The sequence below is a fragment of the Carassius gibelio genome, chromosome A24 (assembly GCF_023724105.1).
Source record: "Carassius gibelio isolate Cgi1373 ecotype wild population from Czech Republic chromosome A24, carGib1.2-hapl.c, whole genome shotgun sequence".
NCBI classification, from domain to species: domain Eukaryota; kingdom Metazoa; phylum Chordata; class Actinopteri; order Cypriniformes; family Cyprinidae; genus Carassius; species Carassius gibelio.
This window is the reverse complement of record NC_068394.1, coordinates 218,674-236,173: the sequence shown is the minus strand read 5'-3', so window position 1 is coordinate 236,173 and position 17,500 is coordinate 218,674. Positions and strand designations below refer to the sequence as shown.

The window sequence follows — 17,500 nt, the reverse complement described above, 5'->3', positions numbered from 1 at the left end:
GAGTTAGTCTGGTTCAGATCTCACACTAATCACAGATACAGAGTTAGTCTGGTTCAGATCTCACACTAATCACAGATACAGAGTTAGTCTGGTTCAGATCTCACACTAATCACAGATACAGAGTTCGTCTGGTTCAGATCTCACACTAATCACAGATACAGAGTTAGTCTGGTTCAGATCTCACACTAATCACAGATACAGAGTTAGTCTGGTTCAGATCTTAAACTTGTTCAGATCTCACACTGATCACAGATACAGAGTTAGTCTGGTTCAGATCTCACACTGATCACAGATACAGAGTTAGTCTGGTTCAGATCTCACACTAATCACAGATACAGAGTTAGTCTGGTTCAGATCTGACACAAATCACAGATACAGAGTTAGTCTGGTTAGTCTGGTTCAGATCTCACACTAATCACAGATACAGAGTTAGTCTGGTTCAGATCTCACACTAATCAAAGATACAGAGTTAGTCTGGTTCAGATCTTAAACTTGTTCAGATCTCACACTGATCACAGATACAGAGTTAGTCTGGTTCAGATCTCACACTGATCACAGATACAGAGTTAGTCTGGTTCAGATCTCACACTAATCACAGATACAGAGTTAGTCTGGTTCAGATCTGACACAAATCACAGATACAGAGTTAGTCTGGTTAGTCTGGTTCAGATCTCACACTAATCACAGATACAGAGTTAGTCTGGTTCAGATCTCACACTGATCACAGATACAGAGTTAGTCTGGTTCAGATCTCACACTGATCACAGATACAGAGTTAGTCTGGTTCAGATCTCACTCTGATCACAGATACAGAGTTAGTCTGGTTCAGATCTCACTCTGATCACAGATACAGAGTTAGTCTGGTTCAGATCTCACACTGATCACAGATACAGAGTTAGTCTGGTTCAGATCTCACACTGATCACAGATACAGAGTTAGTCTGGTTCAGATCTCACACTGATCACAGATACAGAGTTAGTCTGGTTCAGATCTCACACTGATCACAGATACAGAGTTAGTCTGGTTCAGATCTCACACTGATCACAGATACAGAGTTAGTCTGGTTCAGATCTCACACTGATCACAGATACAGAGTTAGTCTGGTTCAGTGTCAGGGTTAGAGTCAGTAAGAACTGCAGCAGGTCTCTCTTCGAGCTCATTGGTTTGTGAGTCACGTGTGTCTGACCAGTCACAAGCTGCAGCCCCGCCCACATGTCCTCTAGTGATGGGAGAAACCAGAAAATGCATGTTTTTCAAACTGCAAATGTAGATTAAGATGATATGTATGTATAAGATGTGTTCGTTTATTCATTAGGTTTGCTTGTTCTGGGTGTTTTATGGCTAATCAGGGATGGATAAGAGACAATGAACTACTGTTCTTCCTTTTTATTATACAAATATTAAAATGATGAAAACTGATCTAAAAGCAGGTAAAACACCATACAGACGCTGGTTTATGGGTCCACTGAGATCATCAACGGTGACATTCTGAGAAGTTTTTTAACTGATTTACTGAAATCAGATGATGTAGGCAGTGCTCCGAACCACGGACTGGAAACAGAAGAATAGAGTTGCTGTTGTAGCTGTGACCGGGACTAAAGATCATGAGTTTAATCGGTCTGGTGATTCTGCTCAGTGTCTGGTGTGTAGAGACTAAACGTCCATCTGCTGCAGGTCTATAAGGTTCTGGTGAAGAAGACTGTGGACGAGAGCTGGGTCGTGTTCAGACGCTACACTGACTTCTCAAGACTCAACGATAAGGTCAGGAGAGTGTGTGTATGTGTGAGAGAGATTGTGTGTGTGTGTGTGTGTGTGTGTGTATGTTAGAGTGTGTGTGTGTGTGTGTGTGTTAGAGTGTGTGTGTGTGAGAGAGATGGTGTGTATGTTAGAGTGTGTGTGTGTGTCAGTGTAAGTGTTAGTGTGTGTGTGTGTGTCAGTGTGTGTGTGTATGTGTGTTAGAGTGTGTGTGTTTGTGTGTTAGAGTTTGTGAGTGTGTGTGTGTGTGTACTTGTTTTTCTATTCTGGTGGGGACTTAAACCTGAATACACACAGACTCATGGGGACTCGTGTCACGGTGGGGACCTAAATTGAGGTCCCCACGGGTAAACAAGCAAATAAATTACACAGAATGAAGTTTCTTGAAAATATAAAAATGCGGTCTGTACAGTATAAAAACCATTACACCTATGGAGAGTCCCCACAAGGATAGCTGACCAGACATGTGTGTGTGTGTCAGTGTGTGTGTTTGTGTGTTAGGGTTTGTGAGTGTGTGTCAGTATCAGTGTCTGTGTGTGTTAGAGTGTGTGTGTGTGTTAGAGTGTGTGTGTCAGTGTGTGTGTCAGTATCAATCAATCAATCAATCAATCAATCACCTTTATTTATATAGTGCTTTAAACAAAATACATTGCGTCAAAGCACTGAACAACATTCATTTGGAAAACAGTGTCTCAATAATGCAAAATGATAGTTAAAGGCAGTTCATCATTGAATTCAGTTATGTCATCTCTGTTCAGTTGAAATAGTGTCTGTTTTAATTTGCAATCAAGTCAATGATATCGCTGTAGATGAAGTGACCCCAACTAAGCAAGCCAGAGGCGACAGCGGCAAGGAACCGAAACTCCATCGGTGACAGAATGGAGAAAAAAACCTTGGGAGAAACCAGGTTCAGTTGGAGGGGCCAGTTCTCCTCTGACCAGACGAAACCAGTAGTTCAATTCCAGACTGCAGCAAAGTCAGATTGTGCAGAAGAATCATCTGTTTCCTGTGGTCTTGTCCTGGTGCTCCTCTGAGACAAGGTCTTTACAGGGGATCTGTATCTGGGATCTAGTTGTCCTGGTCTCTGCTGTCTTTCAGGGCAGTAGAGGTCCTTTCTAGGTGCTGATCCACCATCTGGTCTGGATACGTACTGGATCCGGGTGACTGCAGTGACCCTCTGATCTGGACACAGACTGGATCTGGTGGCCACGGTGACCTCGGAACAAGAGAGAAACAGACAAATATTAGCGTAGATGCCATTCTTCTAATGATGTAGAAAGTACATTGGGTGTTATGGGAAGTGTTCCGGTTCCAGTTTACCTAATTAATGCAGCCTAAAAATCCTTTAACGGATTTTGATATTAAAAGCATATTAGTATGTTATGTGTATGCCAGGTTAAAGAGATGGGTCTTTAATCTAGATTTAAACTGCAAGAGTGTGTCTGCCTCCCGAACAATGTTAGGTAGGTTATTCCAGAGTTTAGGCGCCAAATAGGAAAAGGATCTGCCGCCCGCAGTTGATTTTGATATTCTAGGTATTATCAAATTGCCTGAGTTTTGAGAACGTAGCGGACGTAGAGGAGTATAATGTAAAAGGAGATCATTCAAATACTGAGGTGCTAAACCATTCAGGGCTTTATAAGTAATAAGCAATATTTTAAAATCTATACGATGTTTGATAGGGAGCCAGTGCAGTGTGGACAGGACCGGGCTAATATGGTCATACTTCCTGGTTCTAGTAAGAACTCTTGCTGCTGCATTTTGGACTAGCTGTAGTTTGTTTACCAAGCGTGCAGAACAACCACCCAATAAAGCATTACAATAATCTAACCTTGAAGTCATAAATGCATGGATTAACATTTCTGCATTTGACATTGAGAGCATAGGCCGTAATTTAGATATATTTTTGAGATGGAAAAATGCAGTTTTACAAATGCTAGAAACGTGGCTTTCTAGGGAAAGATTGCGATCAAGTAGCACACCTAGGTTCCTAACTGATGACGAAGAATTGACAGAGCGGTCATCAAGTCTTAGACAGTGTTCTAGGTTATTACAAGCAGAGTTTTTAGGTCCTATAATTAACACCTCTGTTTTTTCTGAATTTAGCAGTAAGAAATTACTCGTCATCCAGTTTTTTATATCGACTATGCATTCCATTAGTTTTTCAAATTGGTGTGTTTCACCGGGCTGCGAGGAAATATAGAGCTGCGTATCATCAGCATAACATATCAGTGTCAGTGTGTGTATGTTAGAGTGTGTTAGAGTGTGTGTGTGAGAGAGATGGTGTGTATGTTAGAGTGTGTGTCGGTGTGTGTGTCAGTGTGTGTGTTAGAGTGTGTGTGTGTGTGTGTCAGTATCAGTGTCAGTGTGAGTGTGTCTGTGTGTGTGTGTGCATGTGTGTCTGTGTGTGTGAGAGAGATGGTGTATATGTTAGAGTGTGTGTGTGTGTGTGTTAGAGTGTGTGTGTGTGTGTGTCAGTATCAGTGTCAGTGTGAGTGTGTCTGTGTGTGTGTGTGCATGTGTGTCTGTGTGTGTGAGAGAGATGGTGTATATGTTAGAGTGTGTGTGTGTGTGTGTTAGAGTGTGTGTGTGTGTGTGAGAGAGATGGTGTGTATGTTAGAGTGTGTGTCGGTGTGTGTGTCAGTGTGTGTGTTAGAGTGTGTGTGTGTGTGTGTCAGTATCAGTGTCAGTGTGAGTGTGTCTGTGTGTGTGTGTGCATGTGTGTCTGTGTGTGTGAGAGAGATGGTGTATATGTTAGAGTGTGTGTGTGTGTGTGTTAGAGTGTGTGTGTGTGTCAGTGTGTGTGTCAGTATCAGTGTCAGTGTGTGTGTTAGAGTGTGTTTGTGTTAGAGTGTGTGTGTGAGAGAGATGGTGTGTGTGTGTTAGAGTGTGTGTGCGTGTTTGTGTGTGTGTGTGTGTGTCAGTGTGTGTGGCAGTATCAGTGTCAGTGTGTCTGTGTGTGTGCATGTGTGTCTGTGTGTGTGTGTGTGTGTGTGTGTGTGTGTGTGCTCCGCTGACGCGGTGTCTCTCTGCAGCTGAAGGACATGTTTCCGGGGTTCAGACTGTCTCTTCCTCCGAAGCGCTGGTTCAAAGACAACTATGAGACGGAGTTCTTGGAGGACAGACAGCTGGGTCTGCAGACCTTCCTCCAGAACCTCGTGGCCCATAAAGACATCTCCAACTGGTGAGTGTGGATTCACTGCTCGGTCCAGCATTTGTGATGCTTTATTAGACGGACGGATGTGTGTGACGGATGTGTGCTCCTCAGTGCGGCGGTGCGAGAGTTCCTGTGTCTGGACGATCCTCCTGGACCCTTTGACAGTCTGGAGGAGAGTCGGGTGAGTAAACTGCACTTTCGGAGAATTTAAGGGAGGTGTACATCACAGAAGACACTGTTAGCCATGTTTGATGTAAATGTTGTTAAAATATAAGGTTTCATGACCCTTTAACTCATCTTACTGATTACCCACAATCCTTTAATGTGAGGTCACATGACTCTAACCCTGGCCAATGACTGTAATTAAGGTGGCATTAAGGGTAGATGTAGAAAATGAAAATGTTAAGACAGAGTTAATAAAAGTGCAAATGAGGATTTTAAAAGCAGCACAGGACTCGAGAGTTCAGTTCAGTGTGTGTGTGTGTGTGTGTGTCCATCAGGCGTTCTGTGAGACTCTAGAGGAGTGTAACTACAGGCTTCAGAAGGAACTTCTTGATAAACAGCGAGAGATAAACTGCTTAAAGAAAACACTGGAAGAGAAAGAGCGGCACATTCAGACGCTGGAAGGACGAATCAAGTAAATCCAGAAAATTTTACAGACTCACAGCATCAGTGCAGTGTTACAGCAGTCAGACTGAGTGTGTGTGTGTGTGTGTGTGTGTCAGCGGGGACGTTCTCACTCCAGACAGTCCGTGTTGTGTGTCTGGAGCGGGCAGCGACTGCAGTCTGGACGTAGAGTCTTCTGCTGTGGAGGCCGATCAGGAGCTGCCTGATGAAACACAGTGAGTGCTCTAGAGCCAGTCTGTGCAGAATTTGAGAGAACTTTGTATTTGTTTTATTTTAATGATAAAGTCAAAAAATATCAGCTTGCAATTTAATACATGCTATTGGTCTTACTATGAATGATTAATTCATATATTAGTTTAATAATGTCATAACATCCTCTGTCTGGTGATGAATGCAGGATTCTCCAATTATTTAGTGCTCTTAAACCCCGCCCCTCAAACTAAGCCACGCCCACAAACCAACAACTGATGCATAGAACCAATCCCTGCATCACATTTTTTTTTTTACATTTTTGATAAGTTGTCAGAATGCAGAAGAAAAGATGTGTTGCTGCCTTTGATGCAGATGCCCTGATGTGTGTGGTGTGTGTGTGTGCAGGGCTGTGCTCCGCTCGTCTCAGGGCTCTGTGTGTTGGTGTGGTCCGTCCATCAGCGGTGCGTCTCCTCCTGTAGTTCAGGTCACTGCTCTGGACCACTGAGCATCTCTCTGGGGTTATTCTGGTTCCCGTTTGCAGTCGTGATGGAGGAGGCACCATGTGAGGTTTAGCCCCGACACGAGCACGCCACACGCCTCACCCGACGACAGGAAGCAGAATCACTCGACAATCAGCAGCACACCGAGACTGAGAGCCGCTGCTGGAACACATCTCTCTGTTCTCAGGGTTACGTCTGTTTTCAGTTTAGTTTTTGAGGTGTAAATGAGTGAGACTGGTGTTGTTCACTGTTATCAGTTGATGGTCATCATAATCATGCAGTGCTCGTGTGTTAGTTTTTAGTTCAGTTTTCTGCTTCACTGAAAGCCATATTTACATCCCAGCCGAGGCCTGTGGCTCTGTATGCACTTTACGGTCCTGAGGGATTATGGGATATATGCTTCTACACTACTTGATGAAATCATGTCCAACACTTCATTAAAGCTTCGTTTGAAGCCGTGTGCCTTCTCACAGAGTTTCACCGATGACACGGGCCTTGTGTCTTTCCCCAGAGTTTTATGTATTTAAAGACTTGCATATTAACATGTGCTTTCTGTTTGTTCTGTTTGCTTCTGCGATGCTTCAGAATGTCTCTCCGTGTGTTTTGTGCTCGATGAATTGATCATGTTTCACTGGAGGAAGGATGTACAGAAGCAGATGCTCTCTTCATCGACTGTGACTTAAACTCCACTGAACTTAATGTCTTCACGTTTACAGCAATATAATCTGTTTCTGTCACACTTCTGATCCGGTTCATGCTTCTTGGGTTGATGGCTCTGACAACAACAGTTATGCAAATATGTCCCTGATGTTCAGAGGATTGTGGGATGGACTGAGAAATATTGCCAATGTTCTGATCATTAGAAATTAATTTAATAAAGAAGCTTCTCTATGTCAGGACACTTTCAGTGGAGTCTGTATCTCACATGTAATGGAAAAGATGTAATTTAATTACAAAAAAGATGCAACTCTAATCTGTTACAGTTACTGGAAAAAAATGTGTAATTAAATTACAGGTACTTATGAAATGATTAGATTACAAAAATACAAAGGGGGTTACATGTCAATATTTTCAGACACGTACAGACAAGGTTAATTTTTTTTTCTCCAAATTGCGTTGACTGCTTTAAAATATAAGACACCAATGTTTCAGGAGATAGGAACGTGCTTATTTGATTTGGATTTGTGTTTATTCTTTATTATCTAAGATGAACTGTTTTCCCCCTGACGCATTGTTAGATGTGTTTCCCATCATAGCTGTTAAACTATATCTTCAAACCTGTGTTTAACCTCAGAAAGATCTCAAAGTAAGTCTGGTTTTCTTGTGGCTGTGCTTTAAAATTCAATAATTATAATTTTAATTCAAGTGAAGAAGGATTCTGACAGGAATCAGAGCACTTCTGTAAGATTAACCCGGTCTCAAAATGAGAACAGTCGAAGATATTTGTTAGAAATGTAGAAAAGTAATCAAATGTAATCGGTTACGTTAATAAAGTAATTAAAATAGTTACACTACTTATTACATTTTAAATAGGGTAACCTGTTATCTGCTGCCTATTAAAGAAACCTTCCCAACACTGGTGTGTATGTAGTTTATGAACAGTGTGTGAAGTTAATCTTGTACTTTACTGTCTCTCTGTTAAACATACACCTGACTCTGAGCTGTGAGAGGAATCAGAGCCCTGCGCTTCAGACTAACACTTCATTTAGTCTCACTATCAACACTGAAGAGAGAGTGTGTCTGTGTGTGTGTGTGAGAGAGAGAGAGTGAGAATGTGTGTTTGTGTGTGTAAGAGAGTGAGTGTGTTTGTGAGAGAGAGAGAGTATGTGAGTGTGTCTGTGTGTGTGTGTGAGAGAGAGAGAGTGAGAATGTGTTTTTGTGTGTGTAAGAGAGTGAGTGTGTGTGTGAGAGAGAGAGAGTATGTGAGTGTGTATGTGTGTGAGTGAGAGAGAGAGAGAGCGAGCGAGTGAGTGAGTGTGTGTGTGTGTTTGAGAGAGAGTATGTGAGTGTGTATGTGTGCGTGTGAGTGAGTGAGAGAGAGAGAGAGACAGACAGACAGACAGACAGAGTGAGTGAGTGAGTGAGTGAGTGAGTGAGTGAGTGAGTGCGTGCACGCGCGCGCGTGCCAGTCGGAGGCGCGTGCTCAGTTCAGTCAGCTTGAGTCGCAGTCCCGCAGCAGCGCCTGGTGAGTTAAACTGTTTGTTTGATCAGTTAAAAGTAATGGACATATTAAGGCTTTTTAAAATTATTATTATTACTGTCGCTGCAGAATTTCACGGTTATTCTGCAGGTTAAAATGTGGAAATAGCGTGGCGGCTACAGGCCTTATACAGATTAAACCCGATTACTGACAGACACACACAAACACACACCCGAATGCGTGTTTAAGAGACGCACAGGTGTGTGTCAGGACAGTGTGACAGTCACAACAGTGTGTGTTTGTTAGCAGTGACAGTTTATGTGTGTGTGTGATCGCGCCGTTAGCCGTGGCGCTAATATGTTAGCCTGTTAGCATTAGTTCGCAGAGAAACGGCGGAAAATTGGCGTTTAGTCACCGAATTGCACAACAGAATCAGATCCACTGGACATTGACTTTCAATTAACGAATATGAAACTCATTTACGATCATTTGTGCGTCTGTTGAGCCATTAAGGGGCGGCTGGCGACGGTAACAGGCCGCAGAGAGACTGACTAATAAACACAGACATCTCTGAACCAACCCTGACCTAACCTACCCTAACCTTAACTAACCCTAACCCTGACCCTATCCTAAGCTAACCAACCCTGACCTAACGGACAGACAGCTGATTAAAACTTGTTATACTTTATCAGCAGCGGAGAAGTATTGAGATTAATTAATGTCACATTAATATCAGACAGACTGATACTTCAAAAAAATTCAGCTAGCAAAAACTTCATTTATAAGAAACCTGCTCAGTGTCTATAAAACTATTGCTCACTGCAAACCAGCAAATTCACACAGCGTTTACTAAACATGAAGCTTGTCTTCCAGTGGACGTCCATGAGGCCAGAATCACAGAGACGAGTCAGTTCTGCTCTGACCGGACGCGTGCGTCTCTCCTGAGCCGGTGAACGCTCTGACCAGACGCGTGCGTCTTTCTTGAGCCGGTGAATGCTCTGACCGGACGCGGCGTCTCTCCTAAGCCGGTGGACGCTCTGACCGGACGCGTGCGTCTCTCCTGAGACGGTGGACGCTCTGACCGGACGCGTGCGTCTCTCCTGAGCTGGTGGACGCTCTGACCGGACGCGTGCGTCTCTCCTGAGCCGGTGGACGCTCTGACCGGACGCGTGCGTCTCTCCTGAGACGGTGGACACTCTGACCGGACGCGTGCGTCTCCTGAGCCGGTGAACGCTCTGACCGGACGCGGCGTCTCTCCTAAGCCGGTGGACGCTCTGACCGGACGCGTGCGTCTCTCCTGAGACGGTGAACGCTCTGACCGGACGCGTGCGTCTCTCCTGAGCCGGTGGACGCTCTGACCGGACGCGTGCGTCTCCTGAGCCGGTGAACGCTCTGACCGGACGCTTGCGTCTCCTGAGCCGGTGAACGCTCTGACCGGACGTGTGCGTCTCCTGAGCCGGTGAACGCTCTGACCGGACGCGTGCGTCTCCTGAGCCGGTGAACGCTCTGACCGGACGCGGCGTCTCTCCTAAGCCGGTGGACGCTCTGACCGGACGCGGCGTCTCTCCTAAGCCGGTGGACGCTCTGACCGGACGCGTGCGTCTCTCCTGAGACGGTGAACGCTCTGACCGGACGCGTGCGTCTCTCCTGAGCCGGTGGACGCTCTGACCGGACGCGTGCGTCTCCTGAGCCGGTGAACGCTCTGACCGGACGCTTGCGTCTCCTGAGCCGGTGAACGCTCTGACCGGACGTGTGCGTCTCCTGAGCCGGTGAACGCTCTGACCGGACGCGTGCGTCTCCTGAGCCGGTGAACGCTCTGACCGGACGCGGCGTCTCTCCTAAGCCGGTGGACGCTCTGACCGGACGCGTGCGTCTCCTGAGCCGGTGAACGCTCTGACCGGACGCGTGCGTCTCTCCTGAGCCGGTGAACGCTCTGACCGGACGCGTGCGTCTCTCCTGAGCCGGTGGACGCTCTGACCGGACGCGTGCGTCTCTCCTGAGACGGTGAACGCTCTGACCGGACGCGTGCGTCTCTCCTGAGCCGGTGAATGCTCTGACCGGACGCGTGCGTCTCTTCTGAGCCGGTGAACGCTCTGACCGGACGCGTGCGTCTCTCCTGAGCCGGTGAACGCTCTGACCGGACGCGTGCGTCTCTCCTGAGCCGGTGAACGCTCTGACCGGACGCGGCGTCTCTCCTGAGCCGGTGAATGCTCTGACCGGACGCGTGCGTCTCTCCTGAGCCGGTGAACGCTCTGACCGGACGCGGCGTCTCTCCTGAGCCGGTGAATGCTCTGACCGGACGCGTGCGTCTCTCCTGAGACGGTGAACGCTCTGACCGGACGCGTGCGTCTCTCCTGAGCCGGTGGACGCTCTGACCGGACGCGGCGTCTCTCCTGAGCCGGTGAATGCTCTGTCCGGACGCGTGCGTCTCTCCTGAGCCGGTGAATGCTCTGACCGGACGCGTGCGTCTCTTCTGAGCCGGTGAATGCTCTGACCGGACGCGTGCGTCTCTTCTGAGCCGGTGGACGCTCTGACCGGACGCGGCGTCTCTCCTAAGCCGGTGAATGCTGTCTGATGTGACTCTCTTGTGTTGCAGTGAATCATGGGTCTCAGTGACGGCTGAAGAATCACAGGCGTTTCACGCACATCAATTGTGAGTTGATCATATTTCATCAAGTGTTTTATTCTGTTGTAGTTTGGGGATGATGAGGTACTGATGGGTCTCCTGAAGATGAAGTTTCAGGGTGTTTTTTTCTACTCTTATCTTTTGATTTAAGCACTTTGGGTTTTCTGAGAGTTTTACTATAATAGCTTCCATGATTAACTAGTATGAGTAAAGTGTTATGACATTATATTTAAATCGACACTTGTGGATAACAGGAGTGAAATAATTCCTCTGAACATGGAGATCCAGAGTTTGTGTGAGTTTGTTTAGAATGAAATGAAAATGACATCAAAAATGTTCTAAATACAGATGCTTTCCTTCTGAAATACAGTGATATAAAAACACTCGCACCGGTTTTTGATTTTGATATGTGCAGTGCTCACGTTTATTCAGTGAAGTCAAAGCCTCTATTTGTGGCGGTCAGTTTTGATATTGTGGAGGCCTCCCACAAATAAATCAATGTGTGAGAAACCCTGGCCTTGTTCACTGGTTCTGGACAAACTATGAGTTTACCAAGATAAAATGCTCTTTTGATTCAAGTAAAAGCATGACAATTTCATACAATATATTAATGTGAAACACTGTAGCGAATAGAAAGCTGTTAGTGAAAGGATTGAGAGTTTAGGCGCGGTCTGAAACAGTGTGTGACTTTAGCGATGAGTTGAGCGTGTGTTCATTCAGGTCCTGTAGTTGATGGAGTGTGTGGTGTGTTTGAGGTCATGGCCTCGGGCTCCTCCAGAAGTGACTGTAGCAGTAACAACAGAGAACGCTCTCAGCTGCACGCCGTCGGTAAGACAACACAACAGGAACAGGAAGTGACACGTTTTCTTCAGATGCTGACTGTGTTGTGTTAATGTGTCAGTTTCATGTGCCAAACTCAAGAGGAAGAAGAACTGGTTTGGAACGGCCATCTATGTGGAAGTGACGTCAGAGGGAGAGAGCAAGAAAACCACCAAATCCCACAGTTCATCCAGCCCCAAATGGGACGAACGTCTGACGCTGTGAGTGTCTCGTGAAAGCTGTGATGATGCTGTTCATGACGGTGCAGGACTAGTGGAATAACTGTCTTATCTAATGAATGAATGACCTGTTCTTTAAGGCTGGTCATAACTTTAAATCAGTTACATGGAAAAGTATGTCATTAAATGCTGAGTGTGATGTTACTGCTGCAGCTGTCCACGTTTATGGTCAGAAACACAGTCAGGCTATTTGCTGCTGTTTGACTGATGCTCTCTGTTGCAGCTCATTAATAATATTCATAATCTGAGACCAGAGTTAGTAAGCAAATGAACTGATGTGCTCAGCTGTTTAGTTTCGGACACGTTTAACTTCTGTGTGTCGCTGCAGGAATATAACGCCAGACTCGCAGCTGGATTTCAGAGTCTGGAGTCATCACACGCTGAAGGCCGACGCGCTGCTGGGAAAAGCCTCGCTGGACCTGAGTGGGACGCTTCGGAAACACGACGGCAAATGTATGTCGCAGCAAGCCTCTGAACGCGTGACCTGTTGTTTGGTAGTTTACACATGCCAGAAACATTATTCAGTAGGGGTGCTCCGATCACGATCGGCCGATCGTTTTGCGCATCTCGTCAGTAAAGCGGTTCTCTAACATAGAGCAGCTGTTACTACACAGAGCCGTTGTTAATAGCGAAGATGCGCAAATCCACTTCATTTTCAGCGTTTTTTGGCGCATCTTCTCAGTTAACAGCTGCTCTATGTGAACTCAAGCACCTGATGGAATTAACCGCTGATTAGAGAACCGGCTTTACTGACGAGATGCGCATTAACGATCGGCCGATCGTGATCGGAGCACCCCTATTATTCACGATTAAACAGATTTATTAACAAGAAGAGCACTAATGTCAGCTCAGAGCTCTTCATGAAGCCCAGATCAGTGTTGTGATGTGATGTTGTGTTTCAGTGGAGAATGTTTGCGAGGTGTTGACGCTGACCGTGGACGGTAAGAACGGAGTCGTGTCCACTGGTGAACTCACAGTCTTCCTGGACGGACTCTCGTTCGACCCACAGCACATGCACAATGGGAACCCAACCACTGCGAGCAGTAAGAACACCTGCACGTTCCTAACCCTAATCTGACCTCTGACCTCCAGCACTCCAGCTGTCTGTGACCTCTGTCTGTCTGTCTGTCTGTCTCCAGAAGTCCATCAGAATGGAGATGCTTTTCATGAGAACCCAGACGAGAGTTCTGCAAGGACTCAGACCAGGTGAGTCTGAGGTGTTTTCTGGTTCCTCACGACACTCCTGTAGCCCGTGTGTTCCCAACATTAGAGATGAAATGTATTGTTGGCTTAACTGTGCAATTCTGCAGATCTGTCAACGGCTCAGATGGACTGGAGAATGAAGCTCCGCCCACCTCATCTGCCAACAGTGAGCTTAGCCCCTCCCCCCTCCTCAATGGAGACAGAGACTCCTCCCCTTCGCACCAAACCCTGAGTCCAAAGGCCACGCCCCCTCCGCAGCCCGCTGGCAGTGACGAGAACAGCACCGCCGGTGAGAGTCTGCTGCTCATTTCCTGTGGATGTCACAGAATTTTCTTTCTAATGAACTTCTTGAATAACATTTCTAAATAAACGAGATGGATGATTGTAGCTGCCCCTCTGTATGCTTTGGCTGATAAATGTTCTCAGTTTGTCTGGGAGTGTTAGTTTTAGCACACATGCAGGGTCATCAGAGTCTGTCTGTCTGTTTGTCCGTCAGTGAATGGCGAGGGTTGTGATCTGGCGTCTGCGGGTGATAATGAGGATGCCGCTGTTGCTGAAGTTTCCTGCAGTACTTCCTCCTCTCCTGCAGGTGGCGCTGCTGTCTCATCACCACCTCCCTCTTCCTCATCTGTAGCAGCCAACACACTGACCCCTGCTGCCTCCAGCTCCAACCCTAACCCCACCCTACCCAGCTCCAGCCCATCTGCACCTGACGGAGGAAAACCACCACAACAGCCGCCTCCAGCCGGACCAGAGCCACTGCCACCGGGGTCAGACTCTCTCTCTCTCTTTCACACACACACACACACACACTCACTCACTCACTCACTCACACACACAATCACTCACACACACACTCACACACACACAAACTCACTCACTCACACTCACACACACACACACAATCACTCACTCACACACACAATCACTCACTCACACACACACACAAACTCACACACACCACACACACATTCACTAACTCACTCACACACACACACAGTCACTAACTCGCACACACTCACACACACTCCCTCACACACTCTTTCACACTCTCTCTCACACTCACTCACTCACTCACACACACACACACACACACACTCACTCACTCACTCACACACACATTCACTAACTAACTCACTCACACACACACACACTCACTCACTCACACACACATTCACTAACTAACTCACTCACACACACACACATACACAGTCACTAACTCGCACACACTCACACACACTCCCTCACACACTCTCTCTCACACTCGCATGCACACACACTCACTCACTCGCACAAATACACTCACACAATCACTCACGCACTCACACACACACACGCGTATGCACACACACACGCGGTCAAACACACTCACTGTCTTACTCTCGCACGCACACATTCATGCGCACGCACACTCACGTGCACTCACACTCACTCATGCACACACACGCGCACACTCTCACTCTCACACACTCTCACTTGCACACACACTCACTCTCTCACTCGCGCACACACTCACTCATTCACACACACGCACCCACACTTACTTACACAGTCACACACACCCTCACTCGCAAACCCACTCACTCTTTCACTCACACACACTTACTCACACACACATAAACACTCTCACTCACACACCCTCTCACTCGCACACACACTCACTCATTCTCTCACACACACACACACACACACACTTACTCGCACTCACTCACACGCACACCTACTCACTCACTCACTCACTCACTCATACACACACACACTCACTCACTCACACACACATTCACTAACTAACTCACTCACACACACACACATACACAGTCACTAACTCGCACACACTCACACACACTCGCATGCACACACACTCGCTCACTCGCACTAATACACTCACACAATCACTCACTCACTCACACACAGTCACTCGCGTGCACACACACTCTCAAACACACACTCACTCGTATGCACACACACACACGGTCAAACACACTCACTTTCTTACTCTCGCACGCACACATTCATGCGAACTCACACTCACGTGCACTCACACTCACTCGTGCACACACACGCGCACACTCTCACACACTCTCACTTGCACACACACTCACTCTCTCACTCACACACACTTACTCACACACACATACACACTCACTCATTCTCACTCACACACACTCACACACACATACACACTCACTCGCACACTCACTCATTCTCACACACACTCACACACACATACACACTCACTCGCACACTCACTCATTCTCACACACACACACACACACACTCACTCACTCACACACACATGCACGCATTGCACTTTAATCTGAGTGAGTTTGTGTTTTCTTAGGTGGGAGCAGAGGAAGGATCCTCACGGCAGAACGTACTACGTCGATCACAACACAAGAACAACGACCTGGGAGCGACCTCAGCCCTTACCGATGGGGTGAGACACACACACACACCACAGCTGAAGTGTGTTCAGATTCGTTCTGTGTCTCAGCTCAGAGTCTTATTTGACGTCTGATCGAGCGGCTCATTGCTGTTTATGACTGGAATATTCATCATTTGAGGGCTGCAGGCTGGTCAGGTTGCACAGGCATCACATGGTTTTCATATTCCAGAGCATTAAATGTTAATGAAAACAGTGATGAAACAGTTACACTTATTGTTATACTAATAAAAACAGCATTTAAAACAATGTTATAACACAAAAATAGTGAATATCACGGAGTACAAAGTGAGTAAAGATGAAATCTGTTTAATCTTGGGGGAAAAAAAGCGTAAATCTGTATTCAGATTCCAGAATGAGCACTTTGACATCTGTAATGCATGTGAGGCGTCTTTCTGAGATCTGATGATTTGTGATCCCAGGTATGGCTTCAACATTACAGTAGTTTATCTAGTCAAGTTCTGACACTGTGAGTGATGTGTGTGTGGCAGTAGTGATGGAGGAGTGTTCAGGAAACATGTTTAATACATAATTATTATGTCGTTCTGCTAGAGAGTGCAGATGGATGCGCAGCTCAGTTTTATGGAGATGAAGTGTTAGTTGTTTGTACAGATGTGTGTGTAACGTTAACAGAGTTCTTGATCACCTTCTCTCGCTCTGACTGTAGCTGGGAGCGGAGGGTGGATAACCGCGGCAGGATTTATTACGTGGATCATAACACGCGCACCACCACGTGGCAGCGGCCGACGATGGAGTCTGTGAGGAACTTTGAGCAGTGGCAGTCCCAGCGCAGTCAGCTGCAGGGAGCAATGCACCAGTTCAACCAGAGATACCTGTACTCGGTACATTCAGCAGTCTGTGATGGGGATTCAGTCGTTCACACACTGATGCTCGTCTGCTCACGCTCTGTCTCTGTCTCCAGGCCTCCATGATGTCTGCTGAGAACGATCCTCTGGGGCCGCTGCCCCCCGGCTGGGGTAAGTTAGCGCTCCGCTGGGTCACACGTGTGTGTGTGTGTGTGTGACTGTGAGTGTGCTGTGTTCATGTTCTCAGAGCGCCGTGTCGACACCAACGATCGCGTCTACTTCGTCAATCACAGCACAAAGACGACGCAGTGGGAAGATCCACGAACACAAGGGTGAGTGAAACTCCTCGTGACCTCTGTGACCTTCAGATCTCCCTCTCCTCACGCGTGTGTGTGTGTGAATCAGGCTGCAGAACGAGGACCCGCTCCCCGAGGGCTGGGAGATCCGTTACACCAGGGAGGGAGTGCGCTACTTTGTGGATCATAACACGCGCACCACGACCTTCAGTGACCCGCGGACGGGCAAATCTGCCGTGTGAGTCCATCAGTCTCACAATACTTCTGTTCCCATCCAACGCTGAACTATGCCATAAAATATTAGCATATAAAACACCTGTTTCCATCCTGTGTGTTCAAATTAACAGAATCGTCACTTCCTGGGAAGTTTGAACAAAAATGGTTATTTGTAAGAGTTGCACAGTGAAGCCTGTGAACAAACGCTGTCATATGATATTCTTCTGATGCAGAGACGGTTCTGGGAGGGGATTAGGCCAAATCATTTTGATACACTATAAACTGAAAATAACCCACACACGATTTGGTCTTTGGTGTTTTTTTTCTTTTTTATGCGCAGGAAGTTTGTTTGAATGCTGCTGCTTCTAAAAGCCAGGGGGCGCTCTCACACCGAAACTCCTTATTTGCCCCACAGAAGAAGCACCATAACACTAGTTACAGGAAATGCTTGTGGGGCATCTTTCCATCACTGTTCTTCAAA

At 46.7% G+C, this 17,500-nt stretch overlaps 2 protein-coding genes across 3 annotated transcripts in view; both read left to right on the top strand.

Moving 5' to 3' along the window:
* snx16 (sorting nexin 16) overlaps positions 1-7,135 on the top strand; it is a 15,174-nt gene extending 8,039 nt beyond the window's left edge. The window contains exons 3-8 of the mRNA XM_052542797.1: positions 1,675-1,761; positions 4,791-4,939; positions 5,024-5,093; positions 5,413-5,549; positions 5,638-5,754; positions 6,137-7,135. Coding sequence (XP_052398757.1) covers positions 1,675-1,761; positions 4,791-4,939; positions 5,024-5,093; positions 5,413-5,549; positions 5,638-5,754; positions 6,137-6,236 — 660 coding nt within the window. The 3' untranslated portion in view covers positions 6,237-7,135. The remainder of the gene's footprint in view (positions 1-1,674; positions 1,762-4,790; positions 4,940-5,023; positions 5,094-5,412; positions 5,550-5,637; positions 5,755-6,136) is intronic.
* A 1,188-nt stretch (positions 7,136-8,323) lies between these two features.
* Positions 8,324-17,500, top strand: part of LOC127946304 (NEDD4-like E3 ubiquitin-protein ligase WWP1) — a 17,701-nt gene continuing 8,524 nt past the window's right edge. The window contains exons 1-14 of one of the 2 annotated variants that reach the window (XM_052542783.1): positions 8,324-8,416; positions 10,968-11,024; positions 11,753-11,825; positions 11,899-12,037; positions 12,384-12,508; positions 12,958-13,098; positions 13,195-13,261; positions 13,366-13,547; positions 13,755-14,028; positions 15,600-15,695; positions 16,369-16,543; positions 16,624-16,678; positions 16,755-16,839; positions 16,913-17,041. In XM_052542783.1, the coding sequence (XP_052398743.1) occupies positions 11,756-11,825; positions 11,899-12,037; positions 12,384-12,508; positions 12,958-13,098; positions 13,195-13,261; positions 13,366-13,547; positions 13,755-14,028; positions 15,600-15,695; positions 16,369-16,543; positions 16,624-16,678; positions 16,755-16,839; positions 16,913-17,041 (1,538 nt within the window). In that variant the 5' untranslated portion in view covers positions 8,324-8,416; positions 10,968-11,024; positions 11,753-11,755. Of the gene's footprint in view, positions 8,417-10,967; positions 11,025-11,717; positions 11,826-11,898; positions 12,038-12,383; positions 12,509-12,957; positions 13,099-13,194; positions 13,262-13,365; positions 13,548-13,754; positions 14,029-15,599; positions 15,696-16,368; positions 16,544-16,623; positions 16,679-16,754; positions 16,840-16,912; positions 17,042-17,500 lie in introns of both variants that reach the window. The other variant, XM_052542784.1, reaches the window with a different exon arrangement.